The sequence below is a fragment of the Marmota monax genome, unplaced genomic scaffold, assembly GCF_021218885.2.
Source record: "Marmota monax isolate L192 unplaced genomic scaffold, Marmota_monax_Labrador192_F-V1.1 WCK01_AAM20220418_F8-fsc00145, whole genome shotgun sequence".
NCBI classification, from domain to species: Eukaryota; Metazoa; Chordata; class Mammalia; order Rodentia; family Sciuridae; genus Marmota; species Marmota monax.
In genome coordinates, this window is record NW_026695201.1 from 3,363,293 (window position 1) to 3,378,464 (window position 15,172).

Consider the following 15,172-nt stretch of genomic DNA (forward strand, 5'->3'; position numbering starts at 1 on the left):
ACCCGTGGTGATACATAATATAAAAAACTTCCCTGGGTCATGACGTCTAGTGTCCACCATACAAAAGGACAAAGGAACGCTGTCCTTGAGGATCTCTCTCTCTTCTCTCCTTTGGCAACTTATATCTTCCTGATCTTGTTTGTTGCCCCTTTCAGATTTATTCCTCCAAACTTTGGCCTCCTCCCTTCTTTCACCTCATTCATAATGGGGGTAGGGCCCCCCTCAGGAAGAGTGCAGGGGTGAGCAGACTATTGGAGGAGAGTCCACAGATGTGCAGCAGTTTGAGGGGCTTTTGCTGGGAGAAGCAAGAGTGGAGGGAAGCTTTGTGTTGGGAGGCCTGGCAGAGGCTCAGAACAGGGAACAGTTAACAAGTCAGAGGAGTTAGCTGGAAAGAACAGAGGAAGTGATAGGGCTTATTTCTGGATTCCATCTGACACGTTGGTGCTGAGGGCCCACAACGCTAAACAAATCCCATTAGGGCACCTAGAAGCAGGATGTCTATGGTCAGGAGGAGTGATCCAAGAGAGGGACTGAGCTACACCCTGCAGTCACTAATAGATTGCTATTTAGGTAGACCACTTCCTTTAAGTAAATGTCATACACACAAACACACATTTTATAAGACATATACTAGGGGATGCCTAATTACATTGCAAAAGAATTCTTCCCTTCAAAGAGAAAGAAAATGTCTTTAATGATGTGGTTCTATTACTGACTTTCCAACTGGGTTCATTGATAGACATTTCATTAATACCCAGTACCCTGTGGTGAGAGATTGGAACAACAGGGAATTAAGAAACGACCAGTGTGGTCATGCACACCTGTAATCCCAGTGACCCAGTGCCTCACACGTGCTAGATAAGCTCTCTACTGTTCAAGGCCAACCTCAGCAACTCAGTAAGACCCTGTTTCAAAATAAAAAGGGCTAGTGATGTAGCCCAGTACCAGAAGGAAGGAAGAAAGGAAGGGAGGGAGGGAGGGAGGAAGGAAGGTTGGAGGAGGGAGGAATAACCAGAAGCCAGGTGTGGTGGTGCACACCTGTAATCTCAGTGACTCAGGAGGCTGAGGCAGGAGGATTGCAAGTTTGAGATAGGCCTCAGTGACTTAATGAGACCCTGTCTCAAAATTTAAAGGGCTTGGGATAACAGCTTGGTGGTAGAGCACCCTGGTCACAGGAAAAAAAGAAAAAAGATGGGGGCGGGGAGGGGGGAGAAGAGAAAGAAAGAAGTGACCACACACCTGGAGTTAGATACTCATTTATTACCTGTAAATGAGGCAACTCCTGGACCAGCTCTAAATGTCAATGTTTAAATCCCAGTCTATCTCTTCCCAATCCTATAGAGCAACCCAGAACCATGTGTGGGAAGGCTTCTGGTCCTCTTGCTGTGCTGAAAATACCAGAAAGGCAGGAAGCACCGCAGCCTCAGGAGCCCAGCCAAGACTGTTGGTCCTGGAGCTGTGCTGTGCTGCTCTACATTTCACTGGAGTCTCCAGCTGTGGTTCTTTGGCCATATCCTTCCTCTGTCCAGAGTTTTCTAGGGCTACATCTCTTTTGAATTCATAGACATTGATATAATCTACTAGATTGGCCTCCCTGCTCCACCAAGCTTATTTCCTTAACCTTTCATGCTTTCCCTCCAATCTCCAAGCTTTTGCCCAAGAAGGCCCAAGATCTTGCCCAAGCAAATCTTCCCAGATGGACTGACCCCAGGGCTTGCCACAAAAACAACAGCTAATGGCACAAGAAAAGGGCGGACCCCCACCAACCTGCCAGTCCTCCCACCAGAACCCAGAGCTGGGTTTGGTGGAGGAAGGGAACTTATTTTCCCAAAAAAATCCCACCTCTTCTCCAAGCCACATACCACAAGGATGGCATTACCCAGTGGGCTGCTTTTTCTATTTTGCACCAAGTTTCTGTGTAGACCAGCAGAGTGGCCTCAACTGTGCCCTTCCTGTCCTCAATATATTTCAGTTGCAATCTCTCATCACCATAACTGACATATTTGGATTGATTCCTTGCAAAGCTGCTTCATTCTCTCAGTACCTACAAGTATTATTGCCTATTTTTCTGTTATCCTGGTGCCTAGGAAAAGTTTTATTTTTCTCCTACCTCACTTCAAGCTCAGTGATAAACAAGGAATTGAGGCTAGATAACAGGTAAAGTCTAAAACCTGCAGATCAGTAAATCAATCAGGTGAGAGTAGCATGGGCTCCTTGTCAGAGAGGCTAGGTTCAGGGCAGCCAGGACTGAGGCAGGGGGCTGACTGAAACACCCTCTGACGGGCACTGCCAGCCCTGTGATTCCCCCTTCAGCAAATGGGGCCAGCTGTATGCAAATTCGTTTTGCCCAGGAGTTTGGTTTCTTCTCTCTGAGCTCCTGGCACAGTAGAACCAACGTGAGCAGCCACTTGGCAGGACAGAGAAGGGCAGACTAGCAGTCTCAAGGCTCAGGTGACAAGGCGAGGCCCAGGAGACAGGGATGTTGACTGGGGCTTTAACAGCAGTCTTGATGCCAATCTCAGGCTGAAAACTCAATATTTCCACTTGAAACAGCAAGAAACACAGGCAGAAGGGTTGGGCAGAGGGCAGTGCACCAGGAGTGCCCCCTGCAGGTCTCACTGGGTGGTGCCAAGCAGAGGAAGGTGGCACAAAATGGATGAGACTATCAAAAGGTCCCTAGGATGATGGTATGAGGCTACTGGCTATGATGGTAAAAGAAGGAGGAGGAGGAAGAGAGAGAGGAAAATAGAAGCTAGCATCTATGTGGTACTTACATATTGGGCATTGCTTTATGTCATCTTTGTGACAACCCTCAAGAAATGGATAACATAGTTATTCTCATTTTAAAAAAATCCCTTGGAGTTGTAGATGGACACAATGCCTTTATTTTATTTGTTTATTTTTATGTGGTGCTGAGGATCGAGCCCAGTGCCTCACACGTGCTAGGCAAGCACTCTACTGCTGAGCCACAACCCCAGCCCCTCTCATTTTTTAGATGAAAAATATGTAGAGGTCTAGAGAGGCAAAGTAAAATTTTCTCAAAGTCACCCAGGTATCAGAGGACAGAGTTGAGATTTTTAACCCACGTCGTTGCCCCGTAAGTTTATATTATTCAGCATCCCCCACTGCCTCCCAACTTGCAAATTCATTCCAGAAACATCTAGCCTGCCAGTGTTCATTTTTTACATCTTTCTGCTCCTCCAATTCATATTTTCTTCCAACTTTAAAAGATCTATAAAAGAATAGATCTATATCTTGGATATAACAATAGAGATAACAACAATAACACCTTATATCTGTATACAACTCTGCTTTTAATTATTTCCCTGGAACTGGGGCTGGGGTTGTAGCTCAGTGGTAGGGCACTTGCCTATCAGGTACAAGACCCTGGTTCAATCCCTAAACTGAAAAAAAAATTTTTTTAACTTCTCTGAGGGAAAATGGACCTTGAAGTATTCCATTTTCCCCAAGATTTTTTTTCCTGATTTTTTTCAGTGCTCCCTTCAGCTATTCCCATATAAACACAATCAACTTATAAGAACATTTAGTGATGTGCTTTTTTACATAACATTCTATCTATACACACATTCACATACATAAACATGACTGTTACTTTGATTTCCAACATACTAACCTATTATATTATATGCCACGGTTATTACATTACTGCAGAAAAAGCATGGAGTTGACAATATCAAATGCTGGCAAGGATGTGGAGCCACAGGAACAGGAATTCAATGCTGGTGGGCATGCGAAATGGCAGAGCCACTTTGGAAGACAATGTGGTGGTTTCTTACAAAATTAAACATATTCTCACCACAGGATCCAGCATTCGTGCTCCTTGATTATTTACTCAAAGGAGTTGGAAACTTGTTTCTACACAAAACCCTGCACGCAGATGTTTATAGCAGCTTTATTCGTAATTTCCAAAACTCAGAAGCAAGCAGGATGTCCTTCAGGAGGTGAATAAATAAATAAACTGTGGCACATCCAGACAAGGGAATATTATTATTCAGCACCAAAAATAAATGAGCTATCAGGCCATAAAAAGACATGGAGCAGGGGCTGGGGTTATGGCTTAGCGGTAGAGCACTTGCCTTGCACGTGTGAGGCATTGGGTTCGATCCTCAGCACCACATAAAAATAAACAAACAAAACAGCAAAATTAATATACTTTAAAAAAGAAAGACATGGAGCAACCTTAAATGCACAAGTTAGGGCTGGGGGGATAGCTCAGTGGTGGAGCACTTGCCTAGCATGTGTAAGGCCCTGGGTTCAATTCCCAACACCACCCCTCCCATCAAAAAAATGTATAAGTGAAAGAAACCAATCTGGGAAGCTACATATTATATGAAATCCAACTATATGACATTCTGGAAAAGACAGAACTATGGAGACAGTAAAAGAAATCAGAGGTTGCTAGTGATTAGTAGGAGGAAGGGATGACTAGGCAAAGCACAGAGGATTTTTAGGGCAGTGAAACTACTTGGCATGATACTGTAATGGTGAATACATGTCGTTAAATATTTATCGAAAGCCACAGAATGTACAACACCAAGGGTAAATCATCATGTAAATCACCTATGGACTTTGGGTGATTATGTTGTGTCAATGTAGATTCATCAATTGTAACTGAAGTACCACTCTTGCAGGAGGTGTTGAAAATGGGGGAGGTTATGCAGTGCAGGGGCAGAGGACACATGGGAAATCTCTGTACCTTTCTCTTGACTTTTGCTGTGAACCTAAAACTGCCCTAAAGAAATAAAATCTTAGTCTACGGGTATAGCTCAGTGGTAAAGTGTTTGCCTAGCATGCAAGAGGCCCTCAGTTTGATTCTCAACACACACACACACACACACACACACACACACACACAATGTCTTAGCAAGATATGATGTTGCACACCTATAATCCCAGCTATTTGGGAGGCTGAGGCAGGAGTATCAAAAGTTCAAGTCCAGCTTCAGCAACTTCATGAGACCCTGTCTCAAAATAAACTAAAGAGGGCTGGGAATGTAGCTCAGTAGTTGAGTGCCCCTGGGTTTGATCCCCAGTACCACCAAAAAAAGAAAAAGAAAAAAAATTTTAAAAGCTGAAGGATAAATAGTTATCACTAATACTAACCTAAACTTTTCTCTCTGTTGTATATCTGGGTTGTTTCTCAACTTTTTGATATTAACAAAATATATTTCAAAGCCCTTCTATTTATATTGCCTGACTTGACCTGCACACTGTGTGAAGTAGGTAGAAAGAGGCTGTTTGCGCATGCACATATTCTGGGATAGATAAAACGACTGTGTCTCAGAGAAGTAAAGAGACTCCTATGGGTCACATCACAAATCAGTGACAAGGATTAGAATCCTGACCCTGCCTCCCTTCCCTGCCTCCAGTGGATATCTTTTCCCTCTAGCAGCCTCTTTCTGGATCAGAGGCCTCTCCAAAAATAGAGGCTGTGATGGTGGCCTGACCCCAAAGCAGTACCTGCAAACAGAGGACCCTGTTGGCAGTGGTGAGCTCCCAGATGGCCCTTTGAAATTCCAGGAAACCAAACATTTTATTCCCAAATACCTCAAAGCCCATAGTTTCCCAGAGTAAGGAACTCACTAGGAAAAGACCAGCATGCAAGCATTTGTTTTTCTTTTCTTCTCTCTCTCTCTGTCTCTCTCCTTTGAGGGGGTGAGGAGGCAAGCTCTGAGTTGTCCAAGAGGAGGGACTTTGACTAAAAATAGCTGTGGCGCGTAGATCAGCCCCTAGTGGTACCCAAGACCGGGGGAAGGAGGGGGATGCTCTGGAGCTGTCGCCAGACTGGTTGCCATGGAAACGAGAAAGGAGCAGGGGAGCCTGGGAAGTGAGGATGACACAGATAGCAAGTCCTAGTCGGAGCTGCCGCTACCTTTAGGAGAAACAGCAGTGTCTGCGGCTCCCATTCTCCAAGGGGGCCCATCGGGGTGGGGGCGGTGTCAGGGGCATGGACGGCACCCCCCCAGGGTCTCTGCTGCTGGCTACTCTCTTCTCCACGAGCTGTGAGTTGAGTTGTGGGGGACTTGGGGTTTGGGCCCCTGTATGCAAGGCAAGTGGGGGTTTGGGAGGAACTGGTTTCTGAGGGAGATTTTACCAGATCTCCTTCCAAAACATGAGTCCCCTTGCTGCCCAGCACCCTGGAGGGGAAGGAAAAAGAGTCCAGGAAAATGTGGTGCTGGGATATTCTAGAAAGGGGTCATAGCATGCCCAGGAAGTAGGAGTAGATTTGGAGGAACTAGAATTATTGGAGGGAAGATGCAAAAGTCAAGTCCTTGATCTTGAGACAGAGGCAACAATTACACACCTTTCCTTCCCCATGACAGAAATACAGCCCCTCCTCACTCAGGAAAACGGGACATGGGACACATTCAAAAGAAGGCGCACTATATCCCTAGGACAATGGAGAGCAAGAGAGTTCTGGGGGTCATCAGACATTGGGGTCCCTTGCTCAAGCCTGGGCATAGAGATGGAGGTCAGATTACCCAAACCCTGAGAGAATGTCTGGAAGCCACTTTGGGTTAAAGCTAGGATGCATCCTACCTGGCTACTTTACTGCATGACCTGGGGTCTCCGAGCCAGATCACTTCTAGGACATCCTGAGCTACAGGGAAGGGAGAAGAAGCCTGTTGTTGGGGGAGGGGGAAAGTTCCTAATCTGCTATTGCCAAGGTGCCCCCGGATCCTCCATGGAGTTAGTTGTCCCATGACTCCATGGAAAATAAATGTAGGAGTGCCTCTAAGTTCCAAGTCATCTCTTTTTCATTTCTCCTTCTGTCCTCTACCCCAACACATACATACTCTCTCCAAAGGTCTGGGTGCAAAGCACTTGGCTCCAGAGTTTAAAATCCGGGGTGTTGGATTTGCAGTTATATGTCCAGCCAGTTTCTCCCCAGGAACTGGTCAAACATCCAGGCCATCTGTGATCTTTTTTGCCACACTCCTGCTTCCCTCCCCCACAGCCAGCCCAGGAATTGGGAGTAGAGGACAGTTCCCAGGAAAGAGGAGGGAAGGTTGACTGTTCCTAACTCCTTATTCTAGACTTTTCCTTTTGTGGTTCATACTGCTTAGGAGTCCCTGGGTGACTAAGAAAGGACTTCAGACCTCTGTCTCTCAGGGCAGATTGCAGCTCAGAGAGCTCCTCAGAGGAAGAATTTGAAGCAAAATCAGGTGGGCTTCGCTTGGAATGTAGGCTTTGGGGCATATGGCAGGTGGGAGTGGGGTTGGCTTAGGATAGTGAATGGGAAGTAGGAGGCTGTGAGAAAAGAACTAGAGCAGGCAGAGAAATAGATAAGGTGCTCAGTGCTTCACTTGGTCTGATTTCATCTCTCATGAGGAATAGTGTGTCAAGGGCATAACTCTGGATGAGCTCAGTGGGTTTCATCCTCTACTTTCAGGCTGTCTCCAAGGGGAGAGCACCCAGGGAAAATGGCATGACACTAGAGCAGCAATGATCATAGTTAGGCCTCCAGGGGCATTTCCAATGGGAATGTCCTACTGTGAAAATATTCAATCCTTGCTTGCTACAGCTTACATTTCTTTCTCCTTGGTAAGTCTGTTGTGGGGGAAAAAAATATAGGGAGGAGTGGATAGAGTGAGGTCCAGGGAGGGAAGAATGGGAAAGGCTTTTTGTGCATCCATCTTGCGTTGAACTTCAAAAGAGCCTTCAGGTTGAACCGTAGAGAATTCAGTGGGTGGTTACACTGACCAAGCCAGGGGAAGGGCGGCAGAAGTCCTTAGATCAAGAAGAGAGGCCAATCAACTGCCTGCCCCCTAGGAGCCCACGTCTAATGATTTCAGAAATTCCCTCATGGCCTGAGTGTTTGTCTAGGGACTTTCCTGTGAGGTGCTGAACACTCCAGCTAGAGGTGTTGACCCAAGGTTTAGGTCCTGGAGTACCTCCTTTTCCTGAAAAATAATCGTTGAACTTGCATTACTATGAACTATATCCAGTTCGTGTGCATTTACCATTTAATCAACACAACTTTTTGAGCTTAGGGGCAGATAGCGTTATGTGCATTATTCCCCTTGTACTGATAGGAAAACTGAGGCAAAGAAACACAAAGGGAGTCCCTCAGGGCTACTCCACTCGGTGCTGGCCGGGACATCTCGAGTTTCCCCCATCCCGGGAAAGTCCATTAACTCGGTAAACTTTTATTAAGCCCCTCCAGGACCCCCGACGCCACCGAGGGGCCCCCGGCGGTCTCCAGGCTCGCTCTGTGCCTGCACTGAGGACGACGCCCGCAGCCTGTCGCCGGTCGCCTGTCGCCCAGCGCTGTCATGGCACAAGAAAATGCGGCCTTCTCACCGGGGCCGGAGGAGCCACCGCGGCGTCGCGGCCGCCAGCGCTACGTGGAGAAGGACGGCCGGTGCAATGTCCAGCAGGGCAACGTCCGCGAGACGTACCGCTACCTGACCGACCTGTTCACCACGCTCGTGGACCTGCAGTGGCGCCTCAGCCTCCTCTTCTTCGTGCTCGCCTACGCGCTCACCTGGCTGTTCTTCGGCGCCATCTGGTGGCTGATCGCCTACGGACGCGGGGACCTGGAGCACCTGGAGGACACGGCGTGGACGCCGTGCGTCAACAACCTCAATGGTTTTGTGGCCGCCTTCCTCTTCTCCATTGAGACCGAGACCACCATCGGCTACGGGCACCGCGTCATCACCGACCAGTGCCCCGAGGGCATCGTGCTGCTGCTGCTGCAGGCCATCCTCGGCTCCATGGTGAACGCCTTCATGGTGGGCTGCATGTTCGTCAAGATCTCACAGCCCAACAAGCGCGCCGCCACGCTCGTCTTCTCCTCTCACGCGGTGGTGTCACTGCGCGACGGGCGCCTCTGCCTCATGTTCCGCGTGGGCGACCTGCGCTCCTCGCACATTGTGGAGGCGTCCATCCGCGCCAAGCTCATCCGCTCGCGCCAGACGCTCGAAGGCGAGTTCATCCCGCTGCACCAGACCGATCTCAGCGTGGGCTTCGATACCGGTGACGATCGCCTCTTCCTGGTCTCCCCTCTTGTCATCAGCCATGAGATCGATGCTGCCAGCCCCTTCTGGGAGGCGTCGCGACGTGCTATGGAGAGAGACGACTTCGAGATCGTGGTCATCCTAGAGGGCATGGTGGAAGCAACGGGTGCGGGCGAGCTCCAGGAGGGGAGGGAGGTCGCGAAAGGGAGGGCCTGGGAAGTTGCAGAAGGATGGACCAAAAGATGGTGAGGTCAGATATCGAGGTTAGATAGTGCAGCCTGGCACCGAGGTGGAAGCTAGAAGTATGAAAAGAGGGAGGCCGGGGGACCCCTACTGGAGCAATGTGTCACATGAAGTAAGAAGAGTAATAATAATCCATAACACTGGTAATACTTGCTCTGTGTGATGCACCATTCCCCCCCCACACACACACACACACATACCTTTGTGTGTGTGTGTGTGTGTGGCACTGGGGAGAGAACCCAGGGCCTCACTCATGCCAGGCAAGCACTCTAGCACCAAGGGACATCCCCAGTCTTCAAAGCCCTTAATACCTTTCTGTTCATTTAATTATAGCAAGAACCCTCTGAAGGTAACTTATTGTGTTCATTTTTCAGAGATGAGATAGCCCCAAAAAGAGTTTAAGTACGCATTCCACCGTCATAAGCCAATAAGTAGCTGTGCCTGGATTGGACATATGAGATCTAGCTTCAGTGCTTAGTGATCCCTAGTTGGAATGAAAGTTTAAGTTCAAAATTTTTCTTGTTGCCAAGAGGTCTGGGCTCCTGGAATGGGATGGTGAAGGTTTTCCCTGGCCCGAGTTATTCCTGGAAGAGGACCTTAAGGAGAGGCTGATACCTAGTTTCACTTCTGTCTTGGTATCCCATCAATTCACCAAGACCCTCAACTTCTACTGACAAGGAAATAGATTATGGTACCGATTCTGGCCCCTTCCCAGAAGGAACTGGAGACTCACATGTGATGTCAATATCTTCAGCTTGGGCCTACACAGTGAAGTGTTTGGGAGCAGGTATGAATAAAATAATATAGGAGCAGTACATTTCCTTAGGACTTGAGATCTAGAAGTTGGATGAGAATAAGGAAAATACAGGTGAGGAATAAAGGCCCTAGGGGGCGCTGCAGCTCCTGCTACTAGGGCCAGGGCTGTAGCTCCCTGCTATCATCTTATGACAAGCTGGTGCTTTCAGACCCTTTCCTTGGCCCCTTCAAACTGAGAGGAGGCTTCAGCCCCACCCCACCCTTACTAACTCCCCTCTCAATGTTCTCATTCCACCTTCACTCAGACTGGGCTCACTCAGCTCTCTCCCTTCCCCACTCACCCTATTCCCCCTCCCTTACCTCTCCAGCTGTCACTCCTTTTTAGCCAGTATCTCAGGAAGGACCCTGGGAACCTCCTGTTCTGCTCTCTTTTCCCTTTGAACCTCAGCCCCTGCCTTTCTTCCTATCAGCCCCCATTTCTGCAGTGACTCTTGTGCCTTTTCTCCTCCCCAAAGGGATTCTTCCTATTCTAGCCTTCCCCCAAGATGTCTCAGGGCCAGACTTTCAACGTTAGAACCAGTCTCTGGTTAGTTAATAATAGTCACTTTCTGTTTCCCCCTTGTTTGGAGATGAATTGGGGAGAGACCCTGGTGTAGGAGGAGACTGGCCCTGGGCGTGCAATAGCCCAACAGGGAGAATTGGGGAGGGTGAGGTAGAGATGATAGGGATGGGAGCTTGTCTGATTTTTCTAGAGCAATAAATCTGGGAAGGATGGTAATATTTTAGGATTTAAAGTGCTTTTGAAAAACAAGAATAATGAGCCAAAACCCAACAAGATGACATTTTAAAGGAATAAATATAAAATTCTACATTTAGGCTTAAAAAAAAAATCACTTATGTAAGCACAGCATGGAGCTCTGGTGAAAAAAAAAAAAGTGGGGGTTTTAGTTGGCCACAGGCTTATGTAGCAATGTGATGCAGCTTCCAGAAGCATTTATGTAATGTAATCACAGGCCCTATTAGCTGCAGCATCCTGGCCAGAAGCAAGAGATAGTGAGCCTTCTTTTATGCATAATTCAGGCCACAACTGGAGAATTTATCGCACTCAAAGGGACACTTCAAGAGTCCTCTTTGGCCTTACTGGTTTGCAATCAAGAAAGTAAAATTTTTCGCCAACAGGTCAGGTTTGGGATACTTAGTTGGAAGAAAACAAAAGGGAACCTGAATCCTGTTTTTATATACTCAAAGGGGTGTCAAATAGGAAGAGAATGAGACCAAGGGGTAGAAATCCCAGGAGAAAGATTTTAGTTTAAAGAAAAACAACCCAAGTATTAGAGCAATCACACAAAGAAATGGGCTTCTTCTGAGATGGTAGGCCATCAATCCTGGGAGGTAATCAAGTAGATGCCCATTGTTGAGAACCCAATGCGGAGTGGGAAATTGGAATAGACAATCCTTAAGATGAGTTTCAAGGCTAAGGAGGGGGAAGCATGAGCAGGAAATGAAATGTGGATAGACAAGAACAGGAATTGGAACGGGGAAGAAAATAGGCTAGACCAAAGTGAGGTGGGGGCCTGGGGGAGAGATGGCAGGGAGGGTGCTAGGAATGGGACTGTGGGGTAGAGACAGGAGAGAGAAGCCTGGGGCTGGGATCCCCTGACCTATGCTCCTTTTCCCCAGGAATGACATGCCAAGCTCGGAGCTCCTACCTGGTGGATGAGGTGTTATGGGGCCACCGCTTCACATCAGTGCTGACCCTGGAGGATGGCTTCTACGAGGTGGACTATGCCAGCTTCCACCAGACTTTTGAAGTGCCCACGCCCTCATGCAGTGCCCGGGAGCTGGCAGAGGCTGCAGCCCGCCTTGACGCCCATCTCTACTGGTCTATCCCCAGTCGGCTGGATGAGAAGGTGGAGGAGGAGGGGGCAGCGGAAGGGGCAGGTGGGGAAGCTGAGGCTGACAAGGAACAGAATGGCTGCCTTCCACCCCCAGAGAGTGAGTCCAAGGTGTGACCAGTTTCCTCCAAACCCCTGTAGCAGACCAGGGGCCAGACACAGGTACATGGGGAGCTGGATGTTGGAGGTGGAAGAGGAGCTGGATGCTGGAGGTAGAAGAGGAGCCAGGTGAGGTCCCAGAGAAGGTGCTAAAGTTAGAGAGGTTCCTTGAGAACCTTGAGTCCAGAATACAAGGGAAGGGAAGTTCCCTGATTTGAGGAGAATGGAAGATGGGGATGGGCAAACACACCATCTCTCTGTGTTTGACTTTCGCCATCTGTTCATGGGTGGATAGATGGGCAGAAGGATGGTATTATGGGGGTTAGATGGGAAGATGGTGACAAAAAGGCAACTGATGGATAGGTAAATGGACCAATCAGTTGGTACCATTTATCTGGACAGCTGGTGCACTCAGGGCTGTAGCTACCATAGCACACCTTTGTGCAAATTCTAAAAAGGCATCTTTTTCCTCCAGACACATGCAGCCCCAAACCAGGATGCTTGGCTTGAGGAACAGTGTGAGATGGAATGCAGTCCCCACTCACCTCCTCGGCATCCTCTCTGTGTGTGACACACCTATCTCAAATGAATAGAGTAGCCCAAGCCGAACCAGAGGAGAGAAAGCCAGACAGGTGTAGGCACAGATGGGGACCACCCCCCAGCTCCACCCTCCCGCTGGACAGACTCAGGAGGAGGTAACTTGCTGTGAGAGCTCAGCAAGTCTCAGTGGCCTTGGTACTCAGGTGTAGGGCAACAGGCAGTGAGGACAGATGCTGGAGCTGGGGCTCTGGAGCAAGTCCTAGGAGGGGGGATCCAGGGATGGCTATTTTCTGACAAGAGATAAGATTTTGCGGGTACTACTGCAGAGATAGGATGGGAGAGATTCAGAAGCAAAGGGCCAGGGGAGAGATCTAGAAAGTGCTGTCCTGGAGAGAGATGGTGGTTCTTGGGGAAGCAGAGTTTGTCCTTGAGGCAGAGTTAGGGAGATTGTCCAAATCACTGATTGAGTGCTAGGTGTGGTAGACCTTCAAAGATCTCATTCTTATTGCCAGAACACAGGACACATGGAACGAGCACACATACAGCTATGGCAACTGAACGAGGTACCGCTGGCACTGAGAACCTATGCTGTCTCTTGGAGCAGGGAGTGGGCGGCATTTGGTGATCAGATAGTAGGAATTGAGTCAGGCAGAGAGAATGATGAAAGGCCAAAGTTGTACAACTTTTCTGGGCATTAGAATCACCTGGCGGGCTTGTTAAAACGCACAGTGATGGGCCCCACTCCCAGATTTCTGACTCAATAGGTCTGGGGTGGAAACCAAAAATGTGCATGTCTAACAAGTTTCCGAGTCATGCTGACGCTGCTGGACTGGGAACCACACTTTAAGGGGTCAAATAACCTGGGGAGTAGCTGAAAAGAAACTGAGACTCCTGGGGGAGCCGAGAAATGTGAGAGGTAGAGTTTTGTGTGTGGGAAAAGAGACCCAAGCCCAGGCTAACGAGTTTAATTTTGGGACTAGGGATTCAGTGGGAACTGGTCAATGACAAACTGAGGTGGTGTTTGGTAAGACAAGTGGGCAAGACACATAGGACAAAGTAGTTGGAAGGAAGGCCTTTTGGAGACTCCTAAAGAGGTAATGGGGAACTGAAGCAGAAAGGGCTTCAAAGGCAAAGGACCAAATCCCCTGTAGAATTGAAAAGGCAGAAGTGAACATGGGAGGAAATGAGAGTCCAAACATCTGGGTGTGTTGACTGCCTGCTGTCAGGCCCCCCCCCCCCCCGGAACAGGAATCCCTGGAGATGCACAGTCTCACCCCAGTCATCCCAGGATGGCAAGGGGAGAGCAATGAAAAGTTGAAAAAAGGCAGAAGGTTGGTTGAGAGAACCTGAGGTTGGCTTCCTGGAGAAAAGTATGGCCCAGGCGAGCGCGCCCTGAAGGGACCTACCAGGACCTTCATCTCCCACCCTGACTGCGCCCCAGTCACGTCTCTGAATAACAAGTCACAGCCCCTTGGGGGAAGGCAGGCACCCTAGTCTGCTCATTCCAGGCTGGGAAGCCAGGATCCTAGTGGCACTGCACCTTCCAGAGGCAAGAAGGAAGACCTAAGCCTCATCCCTTCCCTTCAGTCTAGGCATGGGTGTCTGCCTCGGGTCCCAGGGCCACCTGGGTCACCCTCAGTCAAAGACAAGGTCCTATAATGCTGATGACAGCTATTCTCCCAAGAATAGATATTGGGGTAGGGGATGGGGAGCAATCTGGGTTTAATTCAGTGGAACAGGTGAAGTCTATAGTGGGGGTCTTCTTGGTCCACACACACACACACACACACACACAGCACTGAAACCACTGTAATTGAACAGAAAGAGAAACTGAGGCTAAAACAGATCCCTCCTTCCCCTGGAAAAGTTGTGGCCACACCTGTCCTCACCACTGTCACCACTCAGGATACCACTGTACAGTGCAAAGAGTCAGGAGACCTGGGTTTTAGTGCCGACACCGTCACTGACTCGCTCTATGACTTGTTCACATCCCAGAGAAGTGATGCTCATCAAGTTTCATCACTTCTCTGGGCCTCAGTTTCCTCATCTGTGAAAAACGACACTTAGCAAACCAGCTATGCTCAATAAATGTTAAATAATTAAATTAAAAGAGGTAGACTGGATGCCTCTATAGGGGCAGAACAGGCCAGAAGTTTAAGATCACAGGATCCTTAGGCAAAGGGTGAAAGTAGGCAGGGTGGGGAAGCCAGCAGGGTGGGGTATGTAGGGGTAGCAGCTTGGTGGACAAAGTCAGTGGAGGCGTCCCCTGAATGCTGTTGTCCCTGTTCTAGGAAGCCTATTCTGCTGTGTCAGAAAGCATAATTAAGGTCAGGAGGAAAAAGACTGAGGCCCCAGGGCTTAGAAGGAGGAGACAAGTTTGAAACTAGCTCGACTAGGAAAATGAAGACAGGCAGAGGGCTGTGGCCAAGTCAGGGGAGCTCAGAAAGGCGCTGCACCTGGAAGTCCCTGCCCATAATGTGGGAGAAGGGTCCCCTCCCCAAACAGGAGCCCCCTTAGGAGTTGGTTCAGCACTGACAATTCAGGCAGCAGATGGGACCCAGGTGTCTCTTCCTGGGGTGGGTGACAAGGCCCATGGAGGCCAGATGGTGTTTATGGTGGGAAGAGAGGCGTGGTTTTGTCCAGGTTATCAGCCCCCAA

The 15,172-nt window shown here is 48.8% G+C and overlaps 1 protein-coding gene across 4 annotated transcripts; it reads left to right on the top strand.

Moving 5' to 3' along the window:
* The first annotated feature begins 5,837 nt into the window (after positions 1-5,837).
* Kcnj9 (potassium inwardly rectifying channel subfamily J member 9) lies at positions 5,838-14,720 on the top strand. Of its 4 annotated transcripts, XM_058574115.1 has the most exons (4): positions 5,838-6,023; positions 7,089-7,187; positions 8,180-9,147; positions 11,661-14,720. In XM_058574115.1, exons 3-4 carry the CDS (start codon positions 8,298-8,300, stop codon positions 11,990-11,992), a joined length of 1,182 nt encoding a protein of 393 aa, XP_058430098.1. In that variant the 5' UTR covers positions 5,838-6,023; positions 7,089-7,187; positions 8,180-8,297; the 3' UTR covers positions 11,993-14,720. The 4 variants fall into 4 exon arrangements, with proteins under 4 accessions (XP_058430098.1, XP_046285011.1, XP_058430099.1 ...); XM_046429055.2 differs by lacking the exon at positions 7,089-7,187; XM_058574116.1 differs by lacking the exon at positions 5,838-6,023 and having other exon boundaries at positions 6,061-7,187.
* Positions 14,721-15,172: the final 452 nt, after the last annotated feature.